This window comes from Hypanus sabinus, chromosome 9 (genome assembly GCF_030144855.1).
Source record: "Hypanus sabinus isolate sHypSab1 chromosome 9, sHypSab1.hap1, whole genome shotgun sequence".
NCBI lineage: Eukaryota > Metazoa > Chordata > Chondrichthyes > Myliobatiformes > Dasyatidae > Hypanus > Hypanus sabinus.
In genome coordinates this window covers 127,457,128-127,474,216 of record NC_082714.1, presented here as the reverse complement: position 1 = coordinate 127,474,216, position 17,089 = coordinate 127,457,128, and the positions used below count along the sequence as shown (strand labels likewise).

Genomic DNA, 17,089 nt, shown 5'->3' with positions numbered 1-17,089 from the left:
GGTAGTGCTTGTCGCTCTCACTTTCAGCTTCCACCACTGGCTCGCAGTCTTGTGCAAAGGAGAGCTGAGTATGTACATCTCTCCCTGCCAGTACATAGCCTCTCCTTACAGCAAGCCTCATGTAGCGCCACCTCGCTGGTGTCACACGGAAACTGAATTCCTTTTGGACTCAGGCTGAACTACAGAGGATGGGGAGGAGGTCCGGCCCCTGCACACATAGCATGCAGGCCCACTGGTGTGTACACACCCTGGTGCTCATGAACCAGATCTCGAACTATGGGTAAATAACTCCATTGCCTTTTGGGCAGCCTCAGGAGAGCCAAAGGCTATGGGAGACCCTAAGGTGGCTGGACATCATTGAACATCCTTCCGGCAGCTCCTGCAGTCAAGCTGGTGTCAAACATATTGCTTCATGAGTTTTGCTTTGGAACACTGGTGAGCCCAAGAGGGGGATCTTGATGAATGGGCATCTCAGGATCTCCATACCTTTCCCTCAGGCTTGTGATGATGATCGTCATCAACGCTTTGTCCATCATGACAGACAGATGACAATCACCAACCATCTATATACACATATATTAAAGACAATGGAATGTATTTCAGAGACAGAGGGTTAGAATTAGCGTCTCATCATGGTGTATGTAACAGTACTAAATGGTAATGAATTTTCATCCACTCTAATCAGTCCCTTTAATCACAAAAGAATAATCACACCATTGCATTAAAATTAACAAATCAAAAATCTGATTTTAAAAGCTATGAAGTTAAAAAACTCACCTCTCGATCAAGTCCAGCAGCTACGGTAACGATATCTCCATTCTCACTGTTGATAGTGAACATATTTGGCGAAGGGCTCACTGGTGACTGAGACAAGATCCGATATCTCACCATACCATTTGCTGTGGTTGGGTCATCTGCATCGTTGGCAGTTATTGTCATTACATATGACCCTAACAATAAACAGCACACAAGTAATGTTACAATAATTCAACTTCCATCTGATAAGCATAAAATGGCAAGTTATGGCAGAGGTTGTTCAGGTTTATCTGAAGAGAAATAGTATTGAACTTTCAACTCAATTTGCTATGAATTCAGTAAATAAAAACTCATGTTTTCAGTTCCACATAAAGAATATACAACAAAGCACAAATTAATTTTGAGAATAAAACTTCTTTTTGCACTATAAAGAATCTCTAGACAATTGAAACATATATGTAGGCAACAATTTCTCCATCTGAAATAGAATGGAGTAAAGAAAATCTTTCCAATGTTCCGAATCACCTCTCCAATAAAGAAGCCGTAAACTAGGTGGAGTATATTTTATATGGAATGGTGCTTGTTTTTGCAGTAATATTAGAATTCTTGGAACTGCTTATCCTTGTTTTAATTTGATGATTTGATGAAGCAACATCTCTTTTTTTCCCCAGATGTGCAAAAATTGCTTTCACAAAAAGTGTTATCATTGACTTGGGAAGGGCATTAGGATTCAAAGCTGAGTCACGCCATTTAGAGCCATTATACTCTTTTCAAATGCAAGCTTCACTCTTTAGATGTTAGGCCTTTGTGGCTAATGGTTAATTTGTACTAAACAAGATCAATATGTACAGCCTCCAGTTGAAGTAATACATAATATTGACTGGGAAGGTGGGATCAATCTAGATTTGAAGGGCCAAGCGGGTCCCTTATAATTGCGACACTAGAGCACTCTGCTGATGCCCCCCCCCCCCCCCACCCCCAACCTGTCAGCTTTCATTAGCCAATGTTCATATATTCACTATAATAGAATTTGTAGAGCTGGGCTTACTTTCAGTGCAGGCCTTGAAAGAAATCATAGGAATTAAGTTTTCCTTTCTGCTACATACAGAATGTTAGAACATACATATTCTCATTTGGATAAAGGAGCTAATTCAAGACTCAAGATTGTTTCGTGTCATTTCCTGCCAACAAGTGTAAAGGAGAATGAAATAACTGTTACTCCAGGTCTGATGCATCACAAAACAAAACACAAAAGGGAAGATAAACACTATAAATATATATATACATAAGATAACTTCCATACATTGATTGCATGTCCATAAAGCGATGCTAGGCTGTACATAAGGAGACTAATAGGAAATAATAAAGTATTGATAGAAGTGTCAATCAGCCTTACTGATTGAGAAAAGTAACTCTTTTTGAATCTGGTGGTCTTGGTGTGGATGCTATGCAGCTTCCTCAGTGATGGAAGTGGGACTAACAGTCCATGAGCAGGATGAATGGGATTCTTCACAGATCCTTCTGGATCACTGGGTTTTCTTCATGGGAAGATATATGCATACAAAAGGGACAAGTTACACTTGTACTCAAGGGGACCAATATCTTTATGGGCAGGTTTGCTAGAGCTTTTGAGGAGAGTTTAAACTAAGTTGGCAGGGAGATGGGAACTGGAGTTATAGGGCTGGGGATGGAGCAATTGGTATCTAAGTCAACGCAGTGTGCAGTGAGACTGCGAAGAGGGATAGGCAGATGATAGGGCAAAATTGCAGTCTGAGGAATGAGTTGAAATGCAACATGGGAACAAAGTCGAAAATGGTGATAAATACAGGACTGAAGGTGTTATACTTGAATGCACACAGTATATGGAATAAGATAGATGATCTTGTAGCGCAGTTCGAGATTGGCACAAGTGACATTGTGATCATCACTGAGATTGTGTTGGTATCCTTAAGGGGAAATCTTGTCTGAAAAATCTGTTGGAATACTTCAAGAAAGTAACAGGCAAGATAGACAAAGGTGAGTTTGTGGATGTTGTCTTCTTGGATTTTTAGAAGGCCCAGGGCAAAGTGCTGCAAAAAAGGCTTTTTAACAAGATAGAGCCCATGGCATTACAGGAAAGATACTAGCATACACAGAGCATTGGCTGATCGCTAAGAGGAAAAGAGCCAGAATAAGGGGGGCCTATTCTTGATGGCTGCCAGTGACTAGTGGTACTCTGCAGTGGCCAGTATTGAAACAACCTCTTTTCATGTTATATGCCAATGATTTGGCTGATGGAATTGATGGCTTGTGGCCAAGTTTGGAGATGATACAAAATTAAGTGTAGGGGCAGGTAGTATTGAGGAAGCAGGGAATCTGTAGAAAGTCGTGGACAGATTGGGAGAATGGGCAAAGATGTGGCAGATGGAAGATAGTGTAGGGAAGTGGATGGTCATGCAATTTGGTAGAAGGAATAAAGGGATGGATTATTTTATAAATGGAGAGACAATTCAAAAACATAGAGGCACAAGGAGACTTGGAAGTCCTTGTTTGAGATTCCCTATAGGTTAATATGCAAGTTGAGTCGGTGGTAATGAAGAATATAAGAACAAGAATGCTATGCTGGGGCTTTGTAAGGCATTGGTCAGACCATACCTGGAGTATTGTGAGCAGTTTTGGGGCCTTTATCTAAGAAAGATGTGCTAGCATTAGAGAGAGTACACTGGACTTTCACGATAATGATTCCAGGAGTTAAGGGGTTAACATGTGAGGAGCGTTTGATGGCTCTTGGCCTGTACTTGCTGGAGTTTAGAAGAATGAAGGGGGATCTCATTGAAACCTATTGAATATTGAAAGGCCTAGAGAGAGTGAATGTAGAGATGATGCTTTCTGGAGTAAGTGAGAGCACAGTCTCAGAGTAGAGGGGCATCCATTTAAAACAGGGATGAGAAAGAATTTCATTCTAAACATGAGAAAGTCTGCAGATACTGGAAATCCAATACAAAACACACAAAATGCTGGAGCAACTCAGCAGATCAGACAGCATCAATGGAAGTGAATAAACAGTTGATGTTTCAGTTCCTCCAGCATTTTGTGTGTGCTGCTTATGAACTTATTTAGCCAGAATGTGATGAATCTGTGGAATTCATCACCATGGACGGGTGAGGAGGCCAAGTCATTGAGTATATTTAAAGCAGAGATTGATAGGTTCCTGGCTGGTCAGGGTGTCAAATGCTATGGACAGAAGAAGGGAGAATGGCATTCAGAGTGATAATAAGTCAACCATGAGAGAATGGCAGAGAAGACTTGATGGGCGGTGTGGCCTAATTCTGCTCCTATTATGTATTATGGTCTTATGTTATTGGCCCTTTTCCAGCACGTTTCGGTATATTTGTCCTTGGTGGCAGATAGGCTGATGCCGGTGATGCATTGGGCAGTTATGCCTACCTATTGTAGAACCTTCATCTCTGCTGCAGTGCCGTTTCTGTGATGAGCAATGATGCAGCTTGTTAGCATGGTGCCTACTGTGCATCTGGAGAATGCCATGAGCATGGATGTGCGAAGCCCAGCTATACACATTTGAAACCACAAAGCCCCAACCTAAGATTTTTCTTACTATATTTTTAGGATTGATGCCTGATAGTTTAGTTTCTGAAAACCATATTATTGAAGAAAATAATGAAAGTCAATGGAATTATAGACTACAGCAAAAGATAACTACAAGTAATTTGTGGTATTCATTTTTTCCAATAAAGTAACGGCAAGTTATTTGATTCACAAACTCTTGTCATTGCTCATATGCACACACTGTGGCTGCATTAAAAGGAGATAACAACTGTTCAAATAGGTCTTCAAAATTACTTCTACGAACAACTATAACCTTGTTACTTCATATGAATCAGTATTGTAGGCCCTGAAGTGTTAATTACATAGCCTTTAAATCACTATTCAATTATGAAACTAATTCAAGTTCGTAATTGGCTTTCCACTCAAATTAGTGAGGCCAAAAATTTAAACCTTTTAATTTCATGTGAATTTTAAGTACCAAGCTGCATCCATGCATTAGTCCATGTTATTATTTTCTCAAGAGGACATTGCATAAACAGCAAAAGGTATTGCACATTCATAAAAATAGAAAAAAGTAATGATGAATGGTAATAATGAAAAAATATTGTTAAATTACCAGCTAATATGTGTCCAAAACCTACAAATAAAGTTCTCTCATTAATGTTAAACCATGTCCAGATAAAAAATAATATTACATTGAAAACATCTTGCTTTGGGACCTCATTCATTCTCTTCTCTTTGATTTTGTTAGTCCCTTGCCTATGTACTGAGTAGTGAACTTTGCCTCAAAATTTGCAGGGAAAGAACTGGTGATGTACACTGAAAAAAATCTTATTAATGCAATATTAGGTGCCATGGTAGCATAGTGGTTAGCGCAACGCTATTACAGGTCGGGGTGTTCTGGAGTTGGGAGTTCAATTCCGGTGCTATTCTGTAAGGAGTCTCCATACGTCTTCCCCATGGAATACATAGGGTTTCCACCCACAGTCCAAAGACTTACTGGGTAGGTTGTCGTAAATTGTCCCATGATTAGGTTAGGGTTAATCAGGTTTGTTGAGGGTTGTTGGGGCAGCATGGTTCGAAAGACTAGAAGGGTCAACTTTGCACTGTATTGCTAAAATAAAATAAAAGTAAACTACTAATGTGGAACTGTCAGCAGTTATTTGGTGAGACTTGGCAGTTCTTCTGTCAGAACTGAAGCAGAATTTAATTTCACTTATTTTAGCTTCAGTTTTGATGTGGCATAGTCAGGTCAAGACTTGTCCCAAAGATTCTGTAACAGTTCAGTCAAATCATGGATTGAATATGAAGGATACATCCTTGCTACAAGTGATATTAAAGGAGGGAAACTGTCTATGGATGCTAAGATGTATAAATTGATCAAAACTTTGCTGGCTCCAGCCAAAGTAGGTGACAAGCCATCAAAGATTAAACTAAATCAGGGAAAATCAGGAGCATGAAGAAACTGCATCAATTGTACTTAACAAGTACCCAGAGGTATTTTGTAATGAATCTGACAGAAATACAGAGTATGAAAATCAAGATTCACCTGAAGGAGATATGATTACCTGTGGCATAATGTTGAGCAATATTATTATTAATGCTGATGAGTTCATAAAAAAATAAAAACGGCTTTCTGCAGAGAGCTTCACGTTAACTGCTGAATCATGAGTATTGTTTTTACTTCAGGTTTGAATACATTAACAATGATGAAGATAAATATATTTCCTGCATCTTTCAACCTCTTATTGGCATTGCAGTTTTAACACCCTGTTGCCCCTGTAGTGCTCACCAATAGGTGGCCCCAAGACCACATGGACTATGATCAATTCATAACAGTCACACCAATGTCACAGCCAGAAATGCTCACTATTTCCCAAAAGGCATGACTCAATTGTGATTTATTACAGGTTCAAACAAATTTCAATTACCACACTGTACTGAAAGAAGTAATTCTACATGATTGAATTTTGGAAGAATACTTCGTTAACAGAAAAAAAAACTTATTTTGCAAATATTCTTTAAACATATTCTTTATGGCTTCATGCTATTTTGTAACTCATTCTGTCTGGGATTATCAAAAATGAAAACTTAATTATATCATTATGGAGACACCAGAGGCTGTAAAATGCTAGAGTCCAAAATAATGCTCAACGCACTTGAGGAACCTAGCAAGGCAGGCAACATTTACAGAAAGAAATGGACAGTCGAGACCCATCATCTTGATTGAAATACAGAGGGGAGATAGCCAGTATAAAATGCTGGGGAGAAAGGGTGAAGCAAGAGCTGCCAGGTGATAGGTGGATCCAGCTGGGATGGGTGATACATAGATGAGTGCAGGAAGGATGGAAGAGGCAGGGAGATGATAGGTATAAGTGACAAAAGGCTGGACATGATGAAATCTGACTGGAGAGGATGATGGAGCATGGAACAAAATGAATGCTGGTGGAGGGGAATTGGTAGGAGTTTGTGGGTGATAGGCAGAGGGTATTGAGAGAGCCCTCATCTGCATTTTCTTTATTTCCCTCTCTTCGGCCCTCAGCTCATCCCCCATCCAAGCAGAACAGGGATAGATGTCCCCTAAGTCTTCATCTACCATTCACCAGCCTATACATCCAACACAGCATTCTTCACAACTTACACCACCTGAAATGGGATCCTATCATCAGGCAGAATTTTCCACCTCTCCCCTCTCTGTTCTCCACGGGGATAAATTTCTCTACAACATCTTGTCCACTCATCCTCCTGCTTCCCCAGGCATTTGCCTCCATATCTGTATAAAGTGTTAAAGCTGCTCTAAACAACCCTTCCAGCTGAGGCAGTCATTTGCATGAGAATCTATCAGTGTTACTGTCGCATAGAGCGTTCCCATTGTGGCTTCTTCTGTAGTGGTGAGACTAAATGCAGGTTGGTGGTCTGCTTAGTTGAGCACTGTCACTCCATTCTCCATGCCACCGAGGATCTCCAGATGGCCAGCTAATTCAATTCTGCCGCTCATTCACGCATTGTCCATGGCCTCCTCCTTTGCCAGGTCACAGCCAAGTGAAAAACAGAGGAACAAATCCTGATATTCTGCCTGGCCACTCTTCAACCTGGCAGTAAGAACGTCCAGTTTTCAAACATCTGTTCATCTGTTCCTTTTCCCCTACTTTCCTTTTTTCTCTCCTCCCGAGATCCAACTGACCCATCAGCCTATGCCTTTCCCTTTCCCTCTCTTCTCCTCCACATACTCCTCTCAATGGTTCCCCTCCCATCTTCTTCACTTTATTCCATGGTCATCCATTCACTCCTGTCAGATTCCAACATCTTCAGCCCTTTGTCATTTCCTTCTAGCACCTTTCAGCTTCTGAGATTATCCCTCCTTCATCTGCCTACAATTGTCCCCTCACCTCAATCTACTTATCGCTTGCTAGCTCTTGCTCAACCCTTTCCCCCCAGCTTTTATACGTGCTATAAACCCTCTTTCTTTTAGTCCAGATGAAAGGAATTAGTCCAAAATGCCAACTGTCCATTTCGCTCCATAGAAGCTGCCTGACATGCTGAGTTCCTTCAGTGCTTTGTGTGTTACTCTACAGTATACCATCACAAAAACTGACTCCATTGAAAGAAGTGATTTTTTAATTAACAAAAGATAGGTTACAACATTCTAGGACTAATTGGGATACGCATCAACCAATTCTTAAACCCATCATCACTGCTCAGGATACTGCTATTAATAGAGGCACAGTACATAACACTGGTGATTCACTCAACACTTAATCAACAACTTGTTCTGAAGAGTGTCCTCAAATCAATTTTTACTTACAACAGCATTTAAGCTGGGAGCTTATCTTAATGTGTCCATCCTAAATCTAGCTGATTGCTCAAAACAACAAATACTCTTTAAAAATTCACATTCACTAATAACATGCTGATTATAAAGTTTCTGTTCCATTGATAGACACAATAATGACACAAAAATCTATAGTCCAAGTTCTGAGGTTCTAATGAAGATAAAATGAAAGCCCAATTGTACAAATGAATGAAGACATTGGCAGCTAAAATGTGTTCATAAATTTGAAATAATAAAATCGATTTGACCAGCAAAAGTTTTTAGCTTATAAGATTAAACCAAGATGTTTCAACATTGCACATTATTTACATAATGACTTATCATTGCCTCAAGTGAGATGTTCAATAATTTTAAGAGGCATCATCAGCAGTATGTCTGTCTAGAATAGGGGTTCATTCCTATCCTGGGGTCCACAAACCCCTCGGATAATGATAAGTATTCATGGCATAAAAATGTTGGGATTGCCTGGTCTAGCAGCATTCTTCTGAAATGAGAACAGTTCTAGGCGATTAAATTCATAAAGTTCAATCTAAGATTACTGCTTTTCAAGTAATCCCTAGCCACCAGAGACTAAATGTTGATAGGGTTTTATGATTAGCCACACAAGAAGCTATCCGGTTGGTTTCTCTACAAGCCCAGTCACTCTGGATGTTTGTTAATTCTGTGTCCTATTCTTTAGTTGGGTCCAAGCTCATACTGATTCCATGACTCTGCTTTCTAAAACAGAGCACAAATTAATTAAAAGTTTATCTGGTTGCATGAAGATTGACATATTGCTATTGACATATTTGTCACAGGCATTCAAACTTGTTTGATTTACTGTCATGAAGAGGTCAGTCAAGGGAGATAAAAAAAAACAGGAATGAAAAAAGGAGGGGACTACTTACGGCCAGTCAGTCAATAAAAACAGACCAGTGAAGGAGGCACAGAGAAAATGGAGCATCAGAGATGAAAGCCGGAGGAGAATCATTTAAGCAAAGTTGCTTTTGAGTAAAAATTGGCTTTTATATTGTTTAAAAGTGTGAGCTATATTTATAGCAGTAGTGGACTCCAATTAATTTGAACAAAATTAAAGTATTCGCTCATCCCCTCCCCAATTTTGCAACAGTAAGGGCCAAAGGGAGTTGCTTCATTTGCATCTAATTGTGTATAAATATTTAAAAAGTAATTTTAGTAATGACTCCAAAAGGAAATTAACCACCACTTGAACAAGCAATTGAAGAACTCTCATTTGGTGCTTATTTTAAAACTCTAGGAAATGTTGATGCATCTCAGGGAAAAAACTATTTGATAAAACAAAAACTGAAATAAATCAATTGCAAGATAAAAGAAAATACTGTGGCCATGCAGCTCATTAAACTGCATTGAATTTCACATGAGCTTGTGATTCTACACACTGTTTTGGTGCCTCGTCTGTAAATTAGATCAAATTAATGGTGTCGAGTGCTTGAGAATTAATTGTTATGGAAAACTTGATTCACAATGTGAAAATTTATTCTGTTGGTAAACGTCTATATACTGTGATTCTTAAACAAGAAGTGACTTCAATGCCTCTTTGGAAGTTGCACACTGCTTTAAAGGGCTCAAAATACAATTACACTGCAAGAGAAGATAGATAAAATTTGTGTTGTTAAAATAAACAAAATTACTGCTCAATATTCATGTATCTTTAATTTAAACCAGATTTAACACTACAAATTTAACACCCTTCCATCAGCTTACAAAGGTACATTTCAGGCAATTAAAAGCACATTTGCTTATATTAGCTAATTTATCTTTTGCTGTAACTGCAGAAGCTGTTCTACAAATAAAATAAAAAGGAAGAAAAAAAGAATGCTCTTGGCAAAACTAGACATTGATTTGCCTAATGTGATCCCATGATTTATGCTTCTTTATAAGACCTGTTTAGGATTTGAATCAGGGCTACGATTAATCTTACAGAATTAACTTTATTCCACCACCTAGATGGGCTGCAGGTATTTTTATAGGGATCATTCACTCAACCTTTTTGAAGAAATTGAAACTACCAGCAGTCAACAATACTTTAATCACACCATAAAAGTGAATCAGACTGCAAGCTGACATCCCTCTCTCTGCACTGGAAACATGCATTCAGTTATTTGATTCAGAATGGAATTTTTAGCAAGATCAGGATCCTCAGAGCTCACAGATCAGAAACTCATTACACATAACTCTAACCAAAATCAATGTTGTGAACAGAGGGTTAACCAGAGGAGAACAGGCAAAAATTCCTGTATGCATTAGCAGATTTCATTCTCCCTAACACCTTCTTTCAAAATAAAACAGCCCAAAATAACACCAATTGTGATGTAATGCGCAAAATTTGTCTTTTCTGAAGGATTATCATTTTCATGCTGAAAACAGCTCTGTTGATATGGTGCTGTTAATGGTCTAAAGTCCAAATTAAATTTTTTATCCCCAGTGAGTTCTGTGACCTATTGCAAGTCTAAATATACCTTCACCCAGACTTGGCTACCCATGTAGGTTAAAGCTATGATTATTCTCAGCTTCCTAGCCTTAGGATCATAGCAGAATGCTATTTCTGACCTTCACAGCAACTCATTAGTGCATCTGGGTGTTCACTCAAACTTCATACTCAAGAAAGGGAGACTTCATCTAATTTTCTTTCTGTGCACAGGAGCAGGCAAAGTGGGAATGGAAATCTACCACTCATACCCATTTGCCAAGTACAAGCATTCAGAAACTGTACGCATGCTTTTACTAAGACCTGCTTCCTGATTTCTTGTCAGGAGAAACTTGAACCGTCACTTGCACAGAGAACATGTCTTCTACTGGCAAAATGCTTGACCAACCCATGCTGGTACCTCTGAAACCCTGGCCGCATTCTCCTATAACGCTCCAACTACCACACCATGTTAGTTTGTTTCAACATCCCTTTAAAAGAATGGCTGAAGAGGCTGCACCATATGAGTTACAAGATGACGCATGAAAACTGGAATGCATGAAAAAGGAATGATGTGCTAAGCAAAGAAAACCCAATAACACCAGCAATTGAAATTATTTTGCAACCTTCACACATTGCATTAGGATAATCTATAACACAGCCTTAATATCATAAAGTGGCACAGAAAAAAAAATCTAAATTAGATCTTCAATTGAAAACATATAGAAGTTGATTCTCTATAGGAAGTTTCCCAACTGAATATGGAACTGAATATCAAAAAAATACATAAAATATAATATAATTAGTATAATATTCAGTGTTTTACTTGTAATAATGTTTTCAGTAAGCAAGCTCCTAAATGAGGAAATCAGCAAGAAAATCAGATGAAGAAAATCTGATTTGGAAACAGAAAGTACTGATAGACTCAGAGGCTCAGGCAGAATCTGTACAGTTAACATATTGGGTCTGAAGGATCACGACCAATATTTACCCATCTTTTCTGTTTTCTTTTATTTTTACATTGCTAATAACATTATATGGTTAATTAATAATTAACTGTTAGTATGGTTATATTGTATCATTAATTAATAATAATATGGTATATTAATAACAATTATATGGTTATATGGTTAATGGAGTGCACAACTATGGAGTAAGTAAGTAGCCAGGTAATGAAAGGCATCAAAGTGGGAACTGTTGGTATGTTTTCTCTTTTAGATGGTACTGGAACCAGGAATATAAATATAAAACCATAGCTAATTTCCTATTGGTAATCTCGAACAATCCTTTATTCAGAATGGAATAGACAGAGAAAGTCATACTTTCAGAATGTCTGAAATGCATTCAAAGGAAAACTAGATAATGAAGCTTAAAAGCTGAGAGTAGGTGAAGTGGTGGTAGGCATAGAAAGAAGTTAGAACAAGGCTTGAGCATCGCAGACCAATCAGATAGCTTATAGACTCTGAATAAGATTCAGGATTGTTTATTGTCATTCTTCAATACACGAGTGCAAAGGAGAGCAAAATGATTGTTACTCCGGATCCAATGCAACATTAAAAAAAACACAATAAGCATAAAGATCACAATTTTTAAAAAATGAAAAGGAAACACAATAAATGAAAAAGCAATTCTATAAAAATAAATATACCAACACATTAATTTACATATACAGTAAATCAAGATAAATAAAGTCTTTGGATTTATTTAAAGGTGCTAAAATCCATAAGTAAGTTGTTTCATTATTCCATGTTCGCTGAACACCTATGCTCTGCCTGCTAGAGAAAGCAGGATCTCCAATGGCAACACATTTTAATTCCACGTCCCATTCCCATCCTGATATGTCTATCCGTGACCTCCTCTACTGTCAAGATGAAGCCACACTCAGGTTGGAGGTACAACACCTTATTTTCCGTCCAGGTAGCCTCCAACTTGATGGCATTAACATTGATTTCTCTAACTTCCGTTAATGTCCCCCTCCCCTTCTTACCTCCCTTATTTGTCTATCTATTTTCTTTTTTTTCTCTTTTCTCTCTCTGTCCCTCTCACAATAACTCCTTGCCTGCTTGCCATCTTCCTTTGGTGCTCCCCTCCCCTCTTCTTTCTACCTAGGCCTCCCATCCCATGATCCTCTCCCTCCGCAGCTGTGTATCACTTTTGCCAATCAACTTTCTAGGTTTTAGCTTCATCTCTTCCCGTCCTGTCTTCTCCAATCATTTTGGATCTACCCCCTCCTCTGCCACTTTCAAATCTCTTACTATGTCTTCTTTCAGTTAGTCCTGACGAAGGGTCTCGACCCGAAATGTCGACAACGCTTCTCCCTATAGATGCTGCCTGGCCTGCTGCGTTCCTCCAGCATTTTTTTTGTGTGTGTTGTTGTTTGAATTTCCAGCATCTGCAGATTTCCTCATGTTTCCATGGTATATATTAACTGTTTTACAATTTCTTTCCTATTTTTGCAGTTTAAAACTGCTCGTTTCACACAATGAGGGAGAGAGCTATTTCTATTTTTTATTGAAATTGATCTTAAACAGCTAGTATTTTAAGTAGTAAGTTAATCTTGATCATTTGGAGTAAGTTATATTTCTTCCCAAAGTCAAGTAAATAAGTGAAAGTGGTAAAAATCAAGTGCAAACATAGAGTAGATAAAAAAAGGCTGTCACCTGGATAGTTAATATTTAAAGCCTTTCAGACAATGATGACAAATTATGCAAAGAGCAGTGGATCATAGCTTAGTTAAAGTATTTCTCCTTTTACCTGGCTTTGATCCTTCAGCCACGCTCCCATTATATACATGGTTCACAAACTCTGGTCTGTTATCATTCATATCAATAACATTGATGTAAAGGTCAATTGGGTTTTCCACCTTGTTTCCATTCATGTCAACTGCATGTGCTCTCAGCTGTAAACATAGAAACCAAGATATGGTCAAAACTATTTATGTAACTTGTACAGCTGAACAAATCCCAAAAGACCATTTCACACAAGAGGTAGCAAACATCATGAATCAGTGATGGATGTTATTATCTATTATAAGCCTCACAGGGAATGTCCTGAAACCACATTTGACAATACGCAAGAAGAATCACAATAGCCTTTTACAGTGTGAGAACTGTTATGGATTTACACTACTTCTTGATAACCTGGTCTGAATGAGATATATAGGTAAGTGGAACTGAGAAAGACTATCCAGTAAAATCACATTCAGCCTTCATAGGAACATGCAAATGATTATGAATCAAGTCCAAGTTTTTCACATGCACTTATCTCTTCCTCCTTCATATCATGAACTTAGTGTAAGCAAGATTTTTATGCTTTGAGGCCTGAATACATACTTTCTTCCCCACAATATTCTAAAGACCAACAACACTTTTATTAGACTCTTTAACCAGGAAATGGCACCGTAGAAGTTCCCCTTATTACCAGATGGATATGGAACCATAGATTCTCTCAGGAGTATTAGAACTGATGTTAAAGTAATTGAGCAACCCAGTTTAATGAACTGGATTAATCAATTTAGTGTACTAAGTGCATAGTATAATGCTAGGAAGAAATGAAGAATTTGTTGGAAAGTTCATGGAAAATAACAATATACAATCAACTCAAACCATCTGATGACAGATTATTTGGCATTTATCTGCATTATTCAGTGAAACTGAGAGAAACCAACATTTTCCACGTTTATATTTTATCAAACAAATCACAAAGTTATAGTGAGTAATTCAGTGCATACCCATAAATGGCGGAGCTTGTTCTTTTTTATTTCTCTATCTGGTATGTTTTTCCTGGCATTAAATGCTTCTAAATTACTTTAACCATGGTGTAATATGCAAAATAATAGACAATTAGATTTTCAACCTTGTTAATCTAAAACAAAAGGCCATTCTTATTTCTTCACAGAACTTCAGTTTTCTAACCCTGACTCCCCTTAAGTAGGACAAACACTTAAGCTGCTTACTTTCTCCTCATTGAGATTTGTGTCCAACTAGGAACTCAAATATAATTTTAATTTGTTCAATGCTTTACCCATGAAGGTCATGATCACGTAAGTTCTTAGAGGAGCATGCATGCTTGTGGTAACTTCATGGCCCTAAAACCTACTGGCTCTGAAAATATTTGTTGTAATTGGAACAGTGCCACCTGGTGTGCAGAAAATAGCTCAATAATAATAGAAGCATCCCTTACCTACTTGCACACATTCAACCCCTCATGAAGAGCCAGGCATTCATCTTAGTGGATCAATCAAATGGAGCCACAATGCTGATTTACTTTTCCTTCAGTCCAAAATGAGCATGGTCGTTTGTCTGTATTGCAGCCTATTCTAATACATAGACAGTACTAAGCAAAAGTCTTGGGCACCCTACACATTTTGTAAAATACACCTTGTTTTAGATGTTGATGTTTTGGTTTCTACATTTGTGTGTCAGTAAAAAAAGGAGCAAAGTTTAGATTTCTAAACATTCATTTTCAAAAAAAAGATGTTACAGAGAACTTTTGTAATTTGATAAAAAAAAAGTAACATATTAAGTTATAGACCACTCTTCACATAAAAACTTAAATTACTTTGTGGGAAAAAAGCCCATGCATGATTAAACAAAGATAACAAACAGTTGCTAATGATCAATGACATAATCAGTTGACTGAACTGAACTGATTAACTGAAACAGAAATGGATAGAGAAGGAATCAAACTTGGCAGAGGACAACCAAACTAGAAGATGAGGCTGTGGCTGGTGTGACAGTTATAACCTTCAAATCATCAACCCTTACACCATGGCAAGAGTGAGTATAGCAACAAGAAACAAGGTAGTCATCCTGCATCAGCAAGGTCTTATCTAAGCAGTAATGTTGTGATGGATAGGAGTTTCAAGCTTTCCTGAAGAAGCATAAAGAAATGGGAAAGATTGAGGACCAGAAACTGATTGCAACAGATGAGAAACACATCAAACTGGTACCCTTTCTAAATCAGAAGGAGTCCAGCACTGTTATTAGCTCTGAACCCACAGTAACCACTGGAACTTAATCACACTTCAGTACAGTCTGCAGAGGTCTTGTCAGAAGTTATCTTATGAAAGAGTTGCTGCTTTTCCTCTGAAATGAGGAATTTCTCTGATTCCTCTGAAATGAAAACAATGTTACCTCCACACAAAAACACAAGGACCAGTGTACTGAACAAGTGCTCTGGTCTGACAAGTCAAAATTTGAAATTTTTGGCTCAAACATGAGGCAGTTTGTCCATAAAAGAGCTGAAAAGCACTACATGAATTGGAGTCTACAGCCAGCAGTGAAACACAGTGGAGGTACCCTGCAGGTATGGTGCTGCATTTTTGCAGATGAAATTGGCGATCAGGTCAAAATTAATAGAATCCTCAAAGCTGAGAAGTACAAGCAGACTCTCACCCATCATGCAATGCCACCAGGGAGGCGCCTGATCAGTCCCAAATTCATTCTGGGGTAGAACAATGTCCCCAAGCACATTGCCAAGGTCATAAAGAACTATCTTCAGTGAAATAGAAAACAAAGAGTTCGGCAAAATATGATATGGCCTCTACTGAGCCCTGGTGTCAATTATTATTGAGACTGTCTGGGGAGACAAAACCAAGCAAGATAGCCAAAGTTTGCAGAACTGTGGCAAGTTGTTCAAGATTCTTGGAACAACCAACCAGCCAATGTTCTTAACAGTGTACCTATGAGAATTGATGCAGTTTAAAGGGCAAAGGTTAATCACACCAAAAATTGATTTGGTTTAGATTTTTTTTTACTGTTATTTACTGCTCTCTATAGTATTTTATTGGTACTTAGAAACTTTCAATTTTATTATTTTTGAAAGCATCTTTGTTTTACATAATTTTGTTACATGTGCCTAAGATCTTTGCACAGTATTAGACAAACAGAAACTAGGTTTGTTCCACAGTGATCTTCTTGGAAATTGCTTGCCACAAGAATCATGAGGGTCTCAGTAGATTCCTTCACAAATGGAAAATCGTTTTGCAGACACTGCTATCCTAAGAGGTCTCGATTGATCAAAAATGCCTCCTGGGGACACAACCTGTCTGAGGGGTCCAAGTCCCAGAGCATATCAAGGTGACATATTTGGACGACGATTTAAGAGCCGGGCCAGATTGAAAGGATCAGGGTGTCAGGGCCGAAGGTGAGCGATGGGCTGGTTTAGCTCACTGCTCCCTAACTTTTACTTGGCTCTGCCTTGAACTGAGGCTGTGGCTTCATGTCTGTGGACAGGCTCTCTTTCGTGGACGTCAGTTCTGAATGTTATTTGCTTGCTTTTATTGTTTGCATGATTTGTGTTTTTTTTTCCTCTGCACAGTGGGTGTTTGAAAGTCTTTTTTTAATAAGTTCTTCTGGGTTTCTTTATTTTGTGGCTGCCTGTATGGAGACGAATCTCAAGGTTATATAATGTACAGATCTCATACTTTGATAATAAATATACTTGGAACTTTGGACTCCCCTTAAACTTTCCACACTCCTCTCATTGGTTAAATAGTTCTATTTAATATCCAAGAATGGGTACAATAT

At 38.3% G+C, this 17,089-nt stretch overlaps 1 protein-coding gene across 9 annotated transcripts in view; it reads right to left on the bottom strand.

Moving 5' to 3' along the window:
* The window catches only part of LOC132399784 (cadherin-4-like), a 689,576-nt gene that overhangs the window by 82,806 nt on the left and 589,681 nt on the right, over positions 1-17,089 (bottom strand). For all 9 annotated transcript variants that reach the window (XM_059980521.1, XM_059980522.1, XM_059980527.1 and 6 more), the window contains 2 exons: positions 13,314-13,458; positions 778-950 (listed from right to left, as the gene is read on the bottom strand). In XM_059980521.1, the coding sequence (XP_059836504.1) occupies positions 778-950; positions 13,314-13,458 (318 nt within the window). The remainder of the gene's footprint in view (positions 1-777; positions 951-13,313; positions 13,459-17,089) is intronic.